General features: G+C 38.9%; 1 protein-coding gene across 1 annotated transcript in view; it reads right to left on the bottom strand.

Moving 5' to 3' along the window:
- Positions 1-20068, bottom strand: part of pkp4 (plakophilin 4) — a 181391-nt gene that overhangs the window by 23454 nt on the left and 137869 nt on the right. The window contains exons 17-18 of the mRNA XM_072262006.1: positions 18304-18454; positions 10000-10195 (exon numbers count right to left, since the gene is read on the bottom strand). Coding sequence (XP_072118107.1) covers positions 10000-10195; positions 18304-18454 — 347 coding nt within the window. The remainder of the gene's footprint in view (positions 1-9999; positions 10196-18303; positions 18455-20068) is intronic.

Below are 20068 nucleotides of genomic sequence, written 5' to 3'. Positions count from 1 at the left end.
TTTTTATTAATGCAAGGACAAGGAAGTGGAAGGGTGGGTTAGTAAGTTTACAGCTGACTCAAAGGTTGGTGGTGTTGTGGATGGTGTAGAAGGTTGTCGTAGGTTATGACGGGACATTGATGGGATGAAGAACTCGGCTAAGGAGTGGCAGATGGAGCTAAGTCTGGAAAAGTGTGAAGTGATTCACTTTGTAAGGTCAAGAAGAGTAGCAGGGTAATGACAGGATTCTTGACAATGTGGAGGAGCAGAAGGATCTTGGGGTCCACATCCATAGATGCCTGAATGTTGTCACACAAGTTGATAGGGTGGTTAGGAAGGTGTATGGTTTGCTGACTGTCATTAGTCAGGGGATTGAGTTCAAGAGCTGTGAGGTAAACCACAGCTCTATGAAACTCCTGGTCAGATGACACTTGGGAGTATTGTGTTTAGTTCTGGTTACCTCACTATAGGAAGAATGTGGAAGCTTTAGAGAGATTGCAAAGATTTACCACGATGCTGCCTGGATTAGGGATCACTTTTAATGAAGGTAGATTGAGCAAGCAATTTTTCTCTTTGGAGTGAAGAAGGATGAGAAATGACTTAATAGAGAGTAAACTATATTATGAGGGATTGGTTGAGTGGGCAGAGACTTTGTCCCAGGGTGGAAATGGCTAATAGAAGGGGGCATAACTTTAAGATATTTTGGAGAAAATTATACAGGGACATCAAAGTTATTTTTCTTACACAGAGAGTGGCAGGTGTGTGGATTGTACTACCAGCTGCAGTTACCTGAGGGACATTTAAGATACTCTTAGGTAGGCATATGGACGAAAGGAAAATGGAGGGCTACATAGGAGGGAAGGGTTAGATTGATCTAACAATAAGTTAAAGAGTCCGCACAACATTGTGAGCCGAAGGGCCTGTACCATGCTGTACTGTTCTATCTTCTAATCTACAATGATTCCAGAAGGAAACTCAGAAAAGAAATTAAAACCTGGTTATGGCCTTTCACTGCACCTGCTCTGTAACTGTAACACCTTATTCTGTATTGTGTTGTTGTTTTCCCTTGATGTACTGATCCGAACTCATATGTGTGGATGGCATACAAAGCAGTTTTTCACTGTATCTCGGTACATGTGACAATACAAAACCAATTTAAAATGGAGGTCAGCTGCATTTTATTTCATAAGATTGATTACTGATGTTAAGAGGGCCATTCTATTGGAGAGATTTGATAGAAAATATTGATATATTCTTAGTGTTTAGAAGTTTTATGAGGAAATTTCATTGAAATGTATGATGTATTGAGAGGGCTGGGCATTTAGCATGCTGAGAGTTAGTTTCCCTTGCCTGGAAACTTTAGAACCAAGAATGACAGTACAAAATAAGGAGTCATCATTTGAGATTGAGAGATGAAAGGTTGTGAACCTGGAATATCATTCATCAGAGATCTTTGGATGCTCAGCTGTAAGCATTCTTAAGGGTGCAATTCTTGATTCTTGTGTACTACTGGAATCAAGCGATTTGGAATGGAATGATGCAGGACGGATGAACGTCATAGAAGCCTAAAGAATCTGCATAAAATACACTGATGGGTCTTCGATCTAAAAAGTTAACTATTTCTCTTTCCACAGATGAGGACTGATCTGCTGAATATTTCCAGCATGTTATCTTCTATTCAAGAAGCAGTAGGGCCTGCTACTTTTCCATATTGTACGCATTCTAATTCAAGTTGAATATTTTTTCAGTTCTTTCTACATAATATGCATTCAACCTTCCATTGAACATCTCTCTACTGACCCTGGAAATGTTAATTGCCATTTGAAATGTCTGCAGCTTTTTTAAGTACATTGCTACTTATAACTCTGAGATCTCTCTTTTGCTCCTTTACTTGTCCCAGTACCAATCTCCTTGCCTTGGCATAAAAATTTCTTTTGTCAATGAAAAGTTTACTTATCTCTGCACTGGACTGAGGCTGTGACCTGCAAGTAATGGACTTTTGAATCGGCTGCAGTGATGCCCGGTTTTGTGAACTTCAGTTCCGAATGCAATTTATTTGTTTTTTTCTCCAGCTACTGAGTGTTTGACAGTCATTTTTTCTTTTAATGGGTTCTATTGGGCTTCTTTGTTTTGTGGCTGCTTGTAAGGAGATGAATCTCAAGGTTGTATACTAAATGTACTTTGAACTTCTAAGGCTACGTCCACACCAGACCGGATAATTTTGAAAACGCCGGTTTCACGTAAAAGCGATAGGCGTCCACACCAGGCATTTTTCAAAATATCTCCAACCACATTAGAACGGTTATTTGGGTGAATCTCCTCCTACTGGGCATGCTCAGGACACACAGAAAACAAGCGAAGAGGAAACGGTATACTTGGTGCGCGTTTGTCCAGTTACAGACTAGAAAAACTTTAAAGCTGTTGGCTCTTGCGCAGGAGGACTTAAAAGTAAAAAACAACAAATACTGGAGCATACGTCAATGATCTTTCAAAAGTCGATAGATTCTGGTATGGTTCCAGAGGACTGGAAGATTGCAAATGTCACTCCACTACTTAAGAAGGGGGCAAGGAAGCAAAAAGGGAATTATAGACCTGTTAGCTTGACATCGGTGGTTGGGAAGTTGTTGGAGTCGATTGTCAAGGATGAGGTTACAGAGTACCTGAAGGCATATGACAAGATAGGCAGAACTCAGCATGGTTTCCTTAAAGGAAAATCCTGCCTGACAAACCTATTACAATTTTTTGAGGAAATTACAAGTAGGCTAGACAAGGGAGATGCAGTGGATGTTATGTATTTGGATTTTCAGAAGGCCTTTGACAAGGTGCCACACATGAGGCTGCTTAACAAGATAGCCCATGGAATTACAGGAATGTTACATATGTGGATAGGGCAGTGGCTGATTGGCAGGAAACAGAGAGTGGGAATTCTGGTTGGCTGCCAGTTACCAGTGGTGTTCCACAGGGGTCCGTGTTGGGGCCGCTTCTTTTTATGTTGTACATCAAAGGTTTGGATTATGGAATAGATGGCTTTGTGGCTAAGTTTGCTGATGATACAAAGATAGGTGGAGGGGCCGGTAGTGCTGAGGAAACAGGGAGTCTGCAGAGAGACTTGGATAGATTGGAAGAATGGGCAAAGAAGTGGCAAATGAAATACAATGTTGGAAAGTGTATGGTTATGCACTTTGGCCAAAGAAATAAACGGGCAGACTATTATTTAAATGGGGAAAGAACTCAAAGTTCTGAGATGCTACGGAACTTGGGAGTCCTCGTGCAGGGTACCCTTAAGGTTAACCTCCAGGTTGAGTCGGTGGTGAAGAAGGCGAATGCAATGTTGGCATTCATTTCTAGAGGAAGAGAGTATAGGAGCAGGGATGTGATGTTGAGGCTCTATAAGGCGCTGGTAAGACCTCTCTTGGAGTACTGTAGGCAGTTTTGGGCTCCTTATTTAAGAAAGGATGTGCTGATGTTGGAAAGGGTACAGAGAAGATTCACTAAAATAATTCCAGGAGTGAGAGGGTTAACATATGAGGAACCTTTGTCCGCTCTTGTACTGTATTCCTTGGAGTATAGAAGAATGAGGGGGGACCTCATAGAAACATTTCGAATGTTGAAAGGCATGGACTGAATGTGGCAAAGTTGTTTCCCACGATGGGTGAGTCTAGTACGAGAGGGCATGACTTAAGGATTGAAGGGCACCCATTCAAAACAGAGATGCGAAGAAATTTTTTTAGCCAGAGGGTGGTGAATCTATGGAATTTGTTGCCACAGGCAGCAGTGGAGGCCAAGTCATTGGGTGTACTTAAGGCAGAGACTGATAGGTATCTGAGTAGCCAGGACATCAAAGGTTATGGTGAGAAGGCGGGTGAGTGGGACTAAATGGGAGAATGGATCAGCTCATGATAAAATGGTAGAGCAGACTCGATGGGCCAAATGGCCGACTTCTGTTCCTTTGTCTTATGGTCTAATGGTATGGAGGCAACCGACAGGGAGTTCACGGACAGTATGACCCGGCTGACAACGAACATTGAAAAACTGACTAACTCTGTTAAATGTATAAAACATGTCTGTATCAGTGTTATCTCGTATTTTCATACAATGTTACATTAGGCTGTTACACATTTATTGTCAGTGAAGTACTTGTATAAATAGGTAAACCACCTTCATACAAGCAAGGACAGAAAACAGGGCAAAGTGAGTATACTTATTTATTCAGTAAGCTATGGGTCAAAGTATTTGGTGAGTACATTTCTAACTCTTCTGGCTTCAGTCTCACTGCCGCCTGTTCTGAAATTGCTAGGTTGTGTGGGGGGGGTTGCGTTCAAGAAAACAATGAAATGCGGCGCTGCCGCCATCTGTTCCGGCACGTCATGACAGCGTTTTTAAAAATATCCGTTTACCCCGTCCACACTGCTCTGCACAATCGGCGTTTTCAAATTTACACACCCTGGAGGGCGTTTTAGAAAATCTTCGTTTTTGGGGGAGGAAAATGCCGTTTCAGTGTGGACGGAGGGTCAAAACGAAGAGAAAAAGCTTTGGTTACGTATTTATCTGGTCTAGTGTGGACGTAGCCTAAGTTTGAACTTTGAGATCAGATCACTCCTCTTTCCCAGCTTATTAGAGACCTTCATTTTCTTCCTTCTCCAGTGCCCCATTCCCTGCCTGTGCTTACTTAAAACAGGTTATATAGGTTTTCCTCAGCTTACAAGAGGGTTAGGTTCTTAAAGAACTCTTTGTTGTGCAAAAATTCACAACAGGAAGTACAGTAAATGGAGGGAGTAACAGCTGTCGAGAATGGTTCAAAAAGCTACTCAATCTCCTCCCTGTAAATCAAAAACAATCTGCACTTGTTTTGACAAGCTGAAACACGCCAGCTGAAACTTACATATTAGTCATCTAATGGCCACTGTTGCCAGATGAAAGAGTACAGGTTCTCAAGAGAATTTTTCCACCATTTTAAGTAGCTTGTTTATTTCAAATTATTTTCCATTAACCCGAGCAAAAACACAGTTAAAAATTACTTATTTTCACAGTCACAGTGTGAAGCATAATCTTGAAATGTATTGCCTACATTTGTTGTACCGAATGACACCTTTGTTAAATGGAAAATTACATAAAGCCCTTTGTTATAGCAAAGAATCTTTCAGGAAATGATAATTAACTATGGGAGATTTAAATTGGAACAAATTTCCAGTTCTGAAACATAACAGATCTGAAAAGTTGATTCTGGTGATCCCCAACTCTAAAAATAAGCATTCGCAAGTGGGCACCACGATAGTGTGGTGGTTAGCACGATGCTATTACAGCTTGGGGTGTTCCCGAGTTTGGAGTTCAATTCCAGAGTCATTCTGTAAGGGGTCTCTGTGTGGAATGAGTGAATTTTCCCCAGTTACTCTGGTTTCCTCCCATAATCCAAAGATATACCGGGTACGTTAACTGGTGATTGTAAAATGTCCTGTGATTAGATTAGGGTTAATTGGGTTTGTTGGGGGTTGCTATGGCAGTGTGGCTAGAAGGGCTAGAAGAGCTTACTTTGTGCTGTATCGCTAAATTTAATACATACAGATTTTGTGCTTATATTTGAGTGAACATATTGCTCACACCAGGTTCTGAAAAATATGGTGGATAAATTTACCTTTGTGTGGTCATTTAAAGTTATTCTACAGTATGTTACTTCTATATTAACATGTTCCATATATTATTAAATATTTCACCTGCATTTAAAAAAGAACAATATTCATTTTCAGAAATGTATCATTTAGAGCAGTACTCATAAATAATCCTGGAAAAACAACTACCCACTTAGCTCTGTCTCTCTGCCTGTTCAAACTTTTCTTCTTCAACTATTAATCCACTTCTCTTTTATGAACTCTATATTCAGCTTTCACTACCATCTCTTATAAATCATTTCATGTCTAAATATCACTCTGCATAAATCATTTTCTACTGACTTCCTAAACATTTTCCTGGGGACTAGGTAAAATTTTCCCCAGTTCAATTATAGTTCAGAGAACCCCCTCCCCAACCCGCAATCACAAGTTCCTTATAGGCCTTATTTCTTAAATCATAGAAGACAGCATGAGAGGGTGTTTCTTCTCGTACATAGTCCTGAACTTGATGCCATAATTTCAGAACAGAATAATGGGCTGCCTATTTAAAACAATGGGGGAAACTCTTTTTTCAATGAGTGTTCAACCTTCAGAATTTTCTATCACAGGTAGTTAGGGAAGTCAAGTCATTGAACATACTCAAGGTTTGAAAAATAGAGTCCTGAACTTCAGTGGATTTGAGACTTATAGGGAACAGGCAAGAAAGTGTAACTGAGACCAGAATCAGATCAACGATTATTTCATTGAAAAGTAGAGCCAATTTACAGAGTCATATGGCCTACCTTTGCTCCTATTTCTTACGATGAGATATCAAGGGAGTTTTTCTATTTACTTTATCTCTACTACTTGCCAATTAATTCTAAAAAAATTTGGAAAGTGATCGTTCCCACACTATTTTGTTCATTGAAGAAATCTTATCTGCACAACTGATTATTTCTGGTTGGGGTAATGAATAAACTTCTGCACAGTACTGTAAATAAAAAAAAATGAACACAGGGTTCCTGGCAGGCCCATTTAGGTGGCAAGGTCTTTCATGGATCATAAGATTTCATGATAAACTTTCACAGACTCAACTAAATCAGAAAGTGCTGAGCTCTACAATGTTGAGCTATTGGAATTCTCTAAGGAATTCTTGTTATAATTCCTTGTAAGTTCCACTGTATTAAAAATCAGTACAGATTGAGTATTCCTTATCTGAAATGCTTAGGGTCAGAAGTGTTTTGGATTTCTCATTTTTTCCAGATTATATAATGAGATAGCATGGGATCACCACTATTTCTGACTCTGAACTTATGTGCTACTGGTAGGCAGTCTTTGTCGTACACTTGTTCATCACACATACGTACAGATGCAGCCATTCAGCATGTTAGACTTTCATCAGTGATGATCTCGGCAAAATCATCAAAGAATTTCTCTGTGGCTTTGTGATCACCAGACACTTTTCATCACCACAAATCTTTAAAAATATAATGCCGTCTTTTCTTAAATATCTACAACCTGCCTGTTGAATATTCACAATTACCTTCAATTTTGTGTTGACTGTGGAAAATTTCCCAATAAAATGAAAATAGCCAAGGTCATTCCAATATACAAAGCTGGAGATAAACATGTATTTTCAAATTATAGACCAGTTTCTTTGCTCTCTCAGTTTTGGAAAAAATATTTGTAAGAAAGTTAAATGACTTCATAACAAAACATAACATACTCTGTGAACAGCAATATGGTTTCAGAAAAAACAGAACCACTACAATAGCATTAATAGATTTTGTAGAAGAAATATCAAACGCTATAGAAAGAAATGAATACACAGTGGGAATATCTCTTGATCTAAAAAAAGCATTTGACACCATTGACCATAAATTATTATCAACAAAATTAGAAAGATATGGTATTAGAGGGGTGGCATGTGACTGGTTAAGTAGTTATTTGGAAGACAGGTATCAGTACGTACATATAAACAACTCAAATTCAAAACTCTTGAGGGTAACGTGTGGGGTTCCACAAGGTTCAGTGCTTGGTCCATTGCTGTTGATTTTGTATATAAACGATATATGTATGGTCTCTCAGACATTAAAATGTATATTATTTGCTGATGATACAACTATATTTTGTAGTGGGGAACATCTGAAACAACTTTTGGATACAGTGGAGAAAGAATTAAAAATTATAAAGAAATGGTTTGATACTAACAAATTATCAGTGAATCTAAGTAGAACTAAATTCATAATATTTGGAAATCGTGTATCAAACTCATAGAGTAAACTTAGAATAAATGATGTTGAAATTGATAATGTATCTGAAACAAAATTTTTAGGAGTGGTAATAGAGAATAAATTAAGCTGGAGACCACATATAAATTATGTCAAAGCAAAAATGTCAAAATCTATTGCAATACTGTACAAAGTGCAAGATTTCTTAAATCAGGAATCTTTGTATACATTATACTGTTCACTTATAGTCCCATACATGACTTACTGTGTAGAGGTATGGGGAAATACATACAAAACAAATACAAACTCAATTTTTCTACTCCAAAAGAAAGTCATATGAATTGTAAATAAGACAAGTTATTATGAGCCAACCAATTTATTCAGCTAAACACCTTAAAATTCAGAGATTTCGTAGATTTTAAAATAATACAAATTATGTATAAAGTAAAAAATGAACAGCTACCACAAAGTATCCAAAGGTTGTTTAAAATGAGAGAAAGTCAGCTTGATTTGAGAGGAACATGTATATTTCAAAAACAAAGAACAAATGTAAAAAATCATTGTATTTCAGTCAGAGGGGTGAATCTATGCAACAGTTGTAGTGAGAATTTAAAAATATGCACCACACTTAACAAGTTTAAAAATTATTTAAAAGTAATTTAATGAACAAATATAAAATACATGATTTAAAATGAATGGGAGTAATGTAAATAAATGACACCTAGATTTGGATTTTGTGTTAAAGGATTATGAAATTTTTTTGTTTTGATGTGATAATTGACGCCAAATATGTTGTACAAGTAACGGGTGGGCGTAATAAGCTGTAGCTTCAGCCTACACCCTTTTGGTCTGTTTTAAAGAATATCTGTTTTTTTTTGTAGTTTATTAAATTCAATAAAAAAAAATTTCAGTTTGTTGTGATAGATCTTCGCTTGTTTCATGATCAGTATACTGTAACCAGCATACCTTCATTCAGACGCTGACGAATCCACTCTTTCAATATACATGAAATCTTCATCTTTTCGCTTTATGCAGCGTTCACTTGTGTTCATTACATACTTGAGGTCACTTCTCAGAACTGTCTGTGGTGCACAGACCTGCGCATCACCTGGGAATCTTTCCAACACATTATGGAAATTTCCCACTTGTGACATCATGTCAGCGCTCAAAAAAATTTTGGAGGTTTTCGGATTTTGGAATTTGTATAAGTGGTACCCAACCTGTACTATAAGAAACTATTAAAAAAGCCTTTTACTCTGGGGATACAAATGGGAATATATGTTTTTACATTGCGTTTTAAGAATGCAAATTCAGTAAACCAAACAAAAAAGTTAGACAGGCGTTATTTTTTAAATGGCAGAATCATAGAGAGCAGGAATCAACTGAGAAAAGTGAAATTAAATGTTGTCTCTTGTGTATAATCTGTATTCAAATAGGGTTACAAGCTTTCCTATTTGCTGCAAATTTTCCTAACTATAAATGATATTTAGTTCAGCTCCATTATCTATTTCCAGTTTAAAATGAGACTGCATGACAATTGTAACAATATTTGTTTCAGGAATCAAAAAACCAAATCTATTTGGCTGCAGCTAACAACTTCAATAACCTTTGGTAACGTGTGCAAGTGTACAACCCGCTAACGCTCTGATGGACAGATAGGTTAAGAGTCTGTGTCATATGAAATTGTCCAACTTTTTCGGAAATGGCTTGAATCTTTAAATCACTCCTGGCAGTCATCACCTGGTCAAATATCAGTAAGTACTCAGAAAAAAATCATAGGTCAAAGAAAGGCAAAATAAATTATTAGATGAAAGCTTTATGAACTACATGTTACAGGAGTTGTTACATTTTAACCTTATTATGCTGAATATTTTTTCAAAACCCTGTCTGTTTATTTATTTAATTTATTGAGGTACAGTACAGAATAGGCCCTTCTGGCCCTTTAAGCTGTGCCACCCAGCAATCCCCCGATTTAATCCTCTCACAGGACAATTTACGATGACCAATTAAACTATCAACCGGTAATTCTTTGGAATGTGGGAGGAAACCGTAGCACCAGGAGATAACCCACGCGGGCGCGGGAGAGCATACAAACTCTTACAGATAGCGGCGCAATTTGAATCTGTGTCGCTAGTACTGTAAAGCATTGTGAAACAGAGTACTCATAACATGATGGGAGATTTATTTCCCAGTTTTGTACTTGCCTCTCTCCCTTCCCTTTTGTAATGTTTACGAGTTTCTCAACCCCTCCAGCATCAGCTAATGCTTTGGCATTCTCCATATTCTTTATAGTAACCTCATGTAAAGCACAGCATACAGCAGCAACAGTGTCATCCGAAAGCATGATTAGTGTTGAGCCTCCTGGGAGACGATGCACAAGATCCCGCATTGCATATTTGCCTGGAGGAAAGGAAAAGTTCAAACGGAATTACTAGACAATATTAATTTATTTCAACGTGTCTCTGTGCTCAGCAGTCCTTTCAGTTACGTACATAACTTTAAAAACAAATAAAAAATAGACTAAAGACTTCAAAGCTGTTGAAAAAAAGCCCAGAACCCTACTAAAACTATATATTTTTGCTAGTAGTTTCACAAATAAGGAAAAGCTTGTTTGTATTTATTTATTTAGAGATACAGTGTGGAATAGGCCCTTCCGGCCCTTCGAGCCACGCCGCTCAGCTATCCCCCGATTTAATCCCAGCCTAATCACAGGACAATTTATAATGACCAACTAATCTACCAGCTGGTATGTCTTTAGACCGTGGGGGGAAACTGGAGCATCCAGAGGAATCCCTCGTGGTCACAGGGAGAACATACAGACAGTGGTAGGAATTAAACACAGGTTGCTGGTACTGTAAAGCATTGTGCTAATCACTATGCTTCCGTGCCAGCCCAGTATTATCCATTTACATAGAAGTCAATTATGAAGAGAAAATATACAGACTACCCCTCCAGTTTTATTACAAATAATAATAGGAAGTGTTTTGTAGATGATTCTTCAATGTTTTGTACAATCTGATTTTACTTTGTGTCCATCACTGAGTAGAATATATTTTTCCTTGCTTCCTTGGACTGCTCATCATACTGCTTCTCTTTTCTCTTTATTAATTGATGGAACAACCTCCCAACAGAGAAGCTGGTCATTATTTCAAATCCCTACTGGGTCAGAACAAGTGATGCTTTAACAAAACAAAAAAGTGAATAGCAATAAACTCTAAGTAATCACAGACACATTGGAAGGATTGGAATACAAGTGGCAGAAGAAATTTAATATAAACAAGTATGATCTGATGAATGTATCAACGTGGCACAATGCGGAATAAACAGTACAATTCCAACAGGAGTGCAGGGCCAGTGCAACTTGGGTATATCCCTGTGAATGAGAGCACTTGGTGAACATACTCCCTACACACGCGCATTCACACTCTCATACAGACATGGCCTTGTCATTCTGTTGTTATTGTGCTGAGTGTATGTATTTCAATGTCTTCCCCGGTATATTCTCATAACGGATCTTAAACTGAGCTGATGCACTTGGGTTGGCTTTATGGTGCCTTTCCAGCAGAATATTCCACTGTTTAGTCATGGGGATGTGTAAGTATGTATATGTTGTTTGTATACTGGTTACAGATAGATAGTTCTGTTTATTTCGTAACATGATTGTAACTACATTGTGCGTGCATCATATTCTAATTCGTGTACTCTAAGTTAACTTTATTGGTAATTGAAGATGGTATGTCCTAGTATGAAAAGAAGGGCTGATCGCCCTCAGTGGGAGAGGGAGATTGGGACAGTCATGAGTTCACATTTTGGACTATAATAAGTATGGAACCATTATTGTGTTTTTTGGTAGATATAATTTTGTAAATATTGGCACCTTTCTTTTCACTATTTTCACTAATTTCTGCAAGTATGATTTTTGACGCACCTAATAAACACCCTTGCACTAAAGTGCAAAGCGACTCCAGTCATTTTTCCTTTGGTTATACCTTATGTATCTAACAATCCCTTAAAATGGCAGACTATGATGAGAGACCAACAAGTGTAGCAAATGGAAACTGGAGACATGTAAATAGAGCCAAAGAGCACAATATCAGGAATGATGAACCTATAAACAAAAGCAGTTAGACTAAAGCTGCAAAACTAAACCCAATTCTTGGATTTAGAAAGGATGTAAATGTCCTAGAGACAGTGCAGAATGAAAATACTAAAATACATCCCAGGAGGAAGCACTTCAATTATATGTTTATATTATAGAAGTGGGCATGGTTCTCCTTGGAGAAGATAGTAGTGTGTAAGATCATGATGTATTTCGGGTAAACAGAAGGCTTGCATTAACAGATGGCTTAAAGACCAGCAGCACAGGTTTTAGAGCCAATGTGGAGATGTTTTATTTTGCCAAAAACACAACAGTTATAACCTGGAACTCATGGCCTGCAGCAGTGAATTCAGAATCAATCACGACTTTAAAAATGAGCAAATCTGCAGATGCTGGTACTGTACTTCAAGCAACACACACAAAATGCTGGTGGAACGCAGGAGGCCAGGCAGCATCTATAGGAAGAGGTACAGTCGATGTTTCGGGCCGAGACCCTTCGTCAGGACTAACTGAAAGAAGAGATAGTAAGAGATTTGAAAGTGGGAGGGGGAGGGGGAGATCCGAAATGATAGGAGAAGACAGGAGGGGGAGGGATGAAGCCAAGAGCTGGACAGTTGATTGGCAAAAGGGATACAGAGTTGGAGAAGGGGGAGGATCATGGGGCAGGAGGCCTAGGGAGAAAGAAAGGGGGAGGGGAGCCCAGAGGAAGGTGGAGAGCAGGCAAGGAGTTATTGTGAGAGGGACAGAGAGAGAAGAAAAAAAGGGGGAATGACGCATGAACATTGATTTCTCTAACTTCCCGTTAATGCCCCTCCTCCCCGTCTTACACCATCCCTCATTTATTTTTATTCCCCCCCCCCCCTTTTTTTCTTCTCTCTCTGTCCCTCTCACAATAACTCCTTGCCTACTCTCCATCTTCCTCTGGGCTCCCCTCCCCCTTTCTTTCTCCCTAGGCCTCCTGTCCCATGATCCTCTCCCTTCTCCAGCTCTGTATCCCTTTTGCCAATCAACTTTCCAGCTCTTAGCTCCATCCCTCCCCCTCCTGTCTTCTCCTATCATTTCGGATCTCCCCCTCCCCCTCCCACTTTCAAATCTCTTACTATCTCTTCTTTCAGTTAGTCCTGAAGAAGGGTCTCGGCCCGAAACATCTACTGTACTTCTTCCTATAGATGCTGCCTGGCCTGCTGCGTTCCACCAGCATTTTGTGTGTGTTGCATGACTTTAAAAAGCTTGTTTTTCTTCAAAAGGAAATTGGAAAGATGCTTGGAAAATAATTTGCCGGTTTCAGGGAATGAGTGGAAGAATGAGACTGTTCAAGTCAAGTCAAGTCAAGTCAAGTCGCTTTTTATTGTCATTTCGACCATAAACTGCTGGTACAGTACACAGTAAAAATGAAACAACATTCCTCCAGGACCATGGTGCTACATGAAACAACACAAAACTACACTAGACTAAGTGAGACAACACAAGGCTACACTAGACTACGTAGCACAACACAAAAACTACACTAGACTATAGACCTACACAGGACTACATAAAGTGCACACAACAGTGCAGGGCAGTACAATAAATAATAAACAAGACAATCGGCACAGTAGAGGACAAATTACAATATAATAATAAATGATGTAGATGTCAGTCTAGTCTCAGGGTATTAAGGAGTCCGATGGCTTGGGGGAAGAAACTGTTGCACAGTCTGGTCGTGAGAGCCCGAATGCTTCTGTACTTTTTGCCATATGACAGGAGGGAGAAGAGTTTGTATGAGGGGTGCATGGGGTTCCTTCACAATGCCGTTGGCTTTACGGGTGCAGCGTGTAGTGTAAACGTCTGTAATGGCGGGAAGAGAGACCCCGATGATCTTCTCAGCTGACCTCACTATCTGCTGCAAGGTCTTGCAATCCGAGATGGTGCAATTCCCGAATCAGGCAGTGATGCAGCTGCTCAGGATTCTCTCAATACATCCTCTGTAGAATGTGGTGAGGATGGGGTGTGGGAGATAGACATTTCTCAGCCTTCACAGAAAGTACAGACGCTGCTGTGCTTTCTTGGCTATGGAGCTGGTGTTGAGGGACCAGGTGAGATTTTCCACCAGGTGCTGCTCTTAACGATCTCAACGGAGGAGCCGTCAATGTTCAGCGGACAGTGGTCGCCCTGTGCTCTCCTGAAGTCAACAACCATCTCTTTTGTTTTGTTCACATTCAGAGACAGGTTGTTGGCTCTGCACCAGTCCGTTAGCCGCTGCACCTCCTCTCTGTATGCTGACTCATCGTTCTTGCTGATGTGATTTGAGCTGTGTATTGCTGCACAGTCGTGGGTCAGCAGAGTGAACAGCAGTGGACTGAGCACACAGCCCTAGGGGAGCCCCCGTGCTCAGTGTGATGGTGTTGGAGATGCTTCTCCCGATCCGGACTGACTGAGGTCTCCCAGTCAGGAAGTCTAGCATCCAGTTGCAGAGGGACTCGTAACACATATTCTATGTGTTACCAGAATAGACTTCATCCAGCAGTTCTACAATTTATATGAAAAACGGACTAATTTTATGAAAAATGCACCTTCCTTGTTCCTTAAGATCTTCTGAGCACCAAGTCAGATGTGTGGTGACTTCTTAAAGGAAGGATCAGCTAGCTGGCAGTTCTGCACAGAACTGCAGTGTAGTTGCACAGTGTTATGATAGGAAAATGCAGCTGCAACTGAGGGTTCATGTCATCTACAGATCAAGTGGCTGGATACACTTTGCACCCCATTTTTTGCTAGCTATAGCTGGTGTATCCACCATGGTCCTATTCATTTGAATTGGGTTACTGACCTTCAGTGAAAAGCAAAGCAATTTGTTTCTCAGGTTGGAGGAACAACACCTTATATTCCGTCTGGGTAGCCTCCAACCTGATGGCATGAACATTGACTTCTCTAACTTCTGCTAATGCCCCACCTCCCCCTCGTACCCCATTCGTTTTTTATTTATATACACACATTCTTTCTCTCTCTCTCCTTTTTCTCCCTCTGTCCCTCTGACTATACTCCTTGCCCATCCTCTGGGTTTTCCCCCCCCTCCCCCTTTTCCTTCTCCCTGGTCCTCCTGTCCCATGATCCTCTCATATCCCTTTTGCCAATCACCTGTCCAGCTCTTGGCTCCATCCCTCCCCCTCCTGTCTTCTCTTATCATTTTGGATCTCCCCCTCCCCCTCCCACTTTCAAATCTCTTACTAGCCCTTCCTTCAGTTAGTTCTGACGAAGGGTCTCGGCCTGAAACGTCGACTGTACCTCTTCCTAGAGATGCTGCCTGGCCTGCTGTGTTCACCAGCAACTTTGATGTGTGTTGCTTGAATTTCCAGCATCTGCAGAATTCCTCGTGTTTACAATTTGTTTCTTGTTTGTTTTTTCTTTACTTCTCCATTTGTTAAAACATTTAAATATTAGCTAAGATTAAACTTTTACATTTCTAACATTTAACTGTCATTCATTCTTTGGGGCACTCTGTTTTCGTGGATGATTGCGAAGAAAAAGAATTTCAGGATGTATTTTGTATACATTTCTCTGACATTAAGTGGACCAATTGAAGATTAGCTTTATTTGTCACATGAACAATTTAATGTATTTAAATGCATTTATTCTTTTAATAATTTTTATTTAATTAAATCATTGATCTTAAATGCCTGGATAATCAGGCCTTGTTTGGCACAGGCTGGAACTAGAAATTATCTCCAACAAAGCAAATCAATTCTTTCAGATCATGTTTATAACCCATGCTTAGCATATGTTTATTTTTAAATATTTCTGTGCGTTATTAGAAACTGCAGTTCACCCCAGAGGAATATCTTCAGGGAGCCTAACAAGATTCAGGTCTCCCCTGGGTTCACTCTTGAATAAAATATTGCCAGTCATTCCTACAGGCGTCACAGTTTCAAGAACAGGTCCGTCATTTCCAGTTATGCTTCAGTTTTTGACCTCTATAAATAAATTTCAATTAACATCGTAATGATAACATATTTACCACTTCAGATGTGTCATTGCTTCAGTGATTTTAATTTATTACCATCAAACAGTTTTTAAGTGAATTTAGGTGAAATACTATCTGTCATTACTGTTTCTTTAAAATGCTTAATAAGTATTCTTAAGTTCTGTAAACTCCTAGAATTTATTTCCTTATTTCCACATGGCATAATTTACCAATAATGACTGCAGTTTGAAAGCCATATCCTTAACACCAAATGCATGGATGTGATGATATAAAATAAACATGAGGTTGGATTTCAGAGTAAAATCAAAATGCACAGTTTTTATAAATGATTTTAAGCTAAAATTAATAAACCAATAAACAACAAAGAGCATAGTGCTAAGACTTCAAAGTGATGTTCTCAGGCTGCTGGAATAGATGATAATTTGCCAGATGAAATTTAACTTGATGGTGCATTCTGGTAGGAAGAACAAAGAACAACAAGACAATATATAATTCTAAAGCGAAGGATGGAACAGGGAAATTTGAAAAGTTCTTTGACACTGAAAAGATAGACTGATTGATAAAGTCTATATGCCTTGTATTGTACTTGCGGAGTACAAAATCAAGGTAGTAACACTGAGTCTCTACAAAACACTAGTTTGACTGGAACTGAATTATAACATCTAATAATGGTCAAAATACTTTAGGAAGGGTATGTGTGACAGAGAGAACGTGCTAAACACACTCCTTACACATGGGTATTTACACAAACACACACAAAAACATTGCCTTGTCATTCTGCTGTTGTGCTGAGTATGGGCACTTCAACATCTACCCTCTGGTATATTTTAATGATGGTTCCTGAAGGGTTTTGCTTTATGGTGCCTTTCCTGCCATACACTTCAGAATATTCTATATCTTTAGTATTGGGGGATGTGTAAATATGTATATATTGTTTGTATACTGTTTTTAAGGTAGATATTTCTGTTTATTTTGTATAATGATTGTAACTACATTGTGGAATGCATCATATTCTGATTCATTACTTTGTGGGTAACTAAAGGTGGTATGTCCTGGTGCCTAAGAAAAATGGGGTGGTTAGCTCTCGGTAAAGAGGGCGTGAATGATTGAGTGGCCAGGAGTTCACAATGCAAATAGAATAGAGCAATTTATTATGTTTTCTGGTAGATATCTTTTTGTAAATATTTGCAGTTTTCACTATATTCACTGATTTTTGTAAGTCGGATTTCTGTCACGCTTAATAAATACCCTTGCATGAAAGTGCTAAGTGAATGAAGCCATCTTTACTTTGGTTAAAACCTATGACTAAGAACAGTATGAAAGCCCTAGAACTTATCGTTAGGAAGATATGAGAGCTGTGGAAAATGTATTTATTAGAGCTCTGAGAATGAGAGATTTCAACTTAATTGGGAGAAGATGGGATTGTTCTCATTAGATTAAACATAACCCAAGAAGAAATTTAATATGATGTGCAAGATTATAAAGTGAATGAAGAGCAACTGTGCCATGTGATGGAATGACTGAGAACCAGAAGATATAAATTTGAAATGGTTTGTAAAAGAAACAGTGAAAACAGTTGAATCATTTTAACTCAATGAATTTTATTTAAATAATCATTAAGTTGAGATACAGTAAAAAGGGGAGTGAGAGGGGAAGTGGATAGAAGGAGTGATTGGACATTGGTACATCAGGGATGGTTGCTGCTTCAGCTCTATTGACTTGGTCCAGTCCTCTGGTGTTGTCCATGTGGAAAATGCACTATTTTCTCATGAATGTATGGGCTTCCCTGTCTTCTCATTCTTTTCTCACTGCAATCTTGCCCCACCCATACCCATGAGCTCTGGTATCTAAAGTGAGCAAGCATGGGTTCTAGTAACATATTAGTACAATTACAATCACTGCCACATGCTGCCTGATAGTAATTGCCACCATTAAGTATGAAATCCAACTTCGTACTGCTGTTATGAATGTGATCATTGAGCCTACTGGCTAAGTACAGTTTTACTGCAGTTAATAGAGAAATAAGGTAACTAATGACAACTGCTCAAGGTTCTGCTATAATGCAATAGTTTTATTTCTAAGAAACCTTATGTTATAGTAAGTCTGTTATAGCAGAACAGGCTGTACTTGCCTTCAAAGAACAAAGTTAAATAAGTCTTCCTGCTCACAATTGCATTACACCCAATGTGGCACATAATGCAAATAGTGTTCCCCAATCCATCAATTGCACTATGGAAACACATTATAACAGATCTGGCTGCACTAGATTTTTGTGTTGTAATATTACAGACAGAGTCATCATTATTATTAGCACAAAATCTTAGGGCACTCTTTTCACCAGAGGTTCCCAACCATTTTTATGCCATGGACCCCTACCATTAACTGAAGGGCCTGTGGATCCCAGATTGGGAACCCCTGCATTTCACTTCTGAAATATTGTTTGTCACATACCGATAAGTTCTTTGTTTCGTACATCAAGGGCCATGTTCCTCAAGGCAGTAGCAACAGAGCAAACAACGCGATCATTATCCATTCTTAGTAGTTCCACAAGGATTGGTAGACCTTTCTCTTTTCTGACAGCAGCACGAATATATGCTGCCCACTAATAACAAAAAGGGAAAAATATCATAGTTAGTCAGAGACAGAAAATGATGCTTTACACAATTTAAGTCTAATCTAGTTCTGAATGGATTCAATTCATATATATCTCAAATTTTTATTCGCATATCATCATTTTAAATGTATTTTATCCAAGATAACAATTAACAATCATTCTTGATGATTTATCACTTTCTAGTCTTCCGTTCAGCTTTTCAACACAATTCTTTTGGATTATTATGATATGTTCTGTGCCATCTAGTCATTCATATAACTGGAAGAAGAAACTCTTGTCACTTGAAGCAGAACTAAACAACAGCAGTCATTTTCTCAGCATGATTCCCAGGGGCATTTTAATAATAGCAGCATAGAAAACAGCCAGAAATAAAGAAAGCTGCATTGAGCAAAAAAAGAAGGTAAAATTGAAAGCTTAATATATTATGCCTTACAAACTATTTGCTCATGTTTAAGAATATCTTACTTTACCCTCACTTTGTCAAGGAACTCCTCATGAACCATGAGATTCTGCAGATGCTGAAATCCAGAGCCACACACACAAAATGCTGGAGGAACTCAGCAGGTCAGGCAGCATCCATGGAAATGAGCAAACAATCAATGATTTTGGGCAAGATACTTCACCAGAACCAGCCAGAAGTGTCTCAGCTAGAAATGTTGACTGTTTATTCATTTCCATGGATGCTGCCTGGTCTGTTGAGTTTCTCCAGCATTTTGTGTGTGTAATTCCTCACAGGAGGATTGTTCACAGTAGTACACAATAGAGAGAGTTTCTTTTTCCCAATGCTTTGTACATAACCATTACAAACCAGTAAAAAAGGACAATGTTTCAGAATTCAAATCTTTGTCCTTTTTTTAGGAAGCATACTTTCAGGAGACAAAAATAACTCAAATATGTTTGCAGCACTGAAGCACCGGTTAGGATGTATTATTGAGAGCGGCCTGATGAATTGTATCTCCATCTGATACGGAAGCAGCCGAACATTGGACCGGAAGTCCCAACAAAGGACTGTGAGAACAGCTGAGAGTAACAGTGGGGTCTCCCTACCATCCATGAGGCACATTATCAGGAGCGCTGCATATGTAGGGCCCTTAATATTATCAATGATATCATCCATCCATCCAGCAGCCTGTTTGACTTTCTACCATCAAGCAGGAGACTCTGATGCATAAAAACAAGAACTGTCAGGATGGGAAACAGTTTCTTCCCTCAGGCCACTAGGCTTCTGAACTCCCTGCCGCATCGCATTTGAAGTATCACCAATTAATTTATTCTGTACCTGACAATAGTTAATTTATACTCTTTACTTTCATTTATTTACGTGAAATTCATTTGTAGATTTTATCCTTATTTCCTTACGTTATTGTGGGTTATACTGTATGAGTGTTATTTGTACTACTGTGCTTTACATCCTGGTCAGGAGAAACATTGTCTCAATGATAGTTTTCATGTATATAATTAAATGACAATAAACTTGACTTGCGTAAATATGTGTACAGCAAAGTGGCACTATCTATGCTCAAAATTTCCATATTTTAAACACATTTTCTCTAACTTCTACATTCAACCACCTCTGAATGCAGGATGATCAGCCAGAATTAA

The sequence above is a fragment of the Mobula birostris genome, chromosome 6, assembly GCF_030028105.1.
Source record: "Mobula birostris isolate sMobBir1 chromosome 6, sMobBir1.hap1, whole genome shotgun sequence".
Taxonomy (NCBI): Eukaryota; Metazoa; Chordata; class Chondrichthyes; order Myliobatiformes; family Myliobatidae; genus Mobula; species Mobula birostris.
Note: the sequence above shows the minus strand (reverse complement) of the source record. Positions and strands in the feature narration are given on the sequence as shown.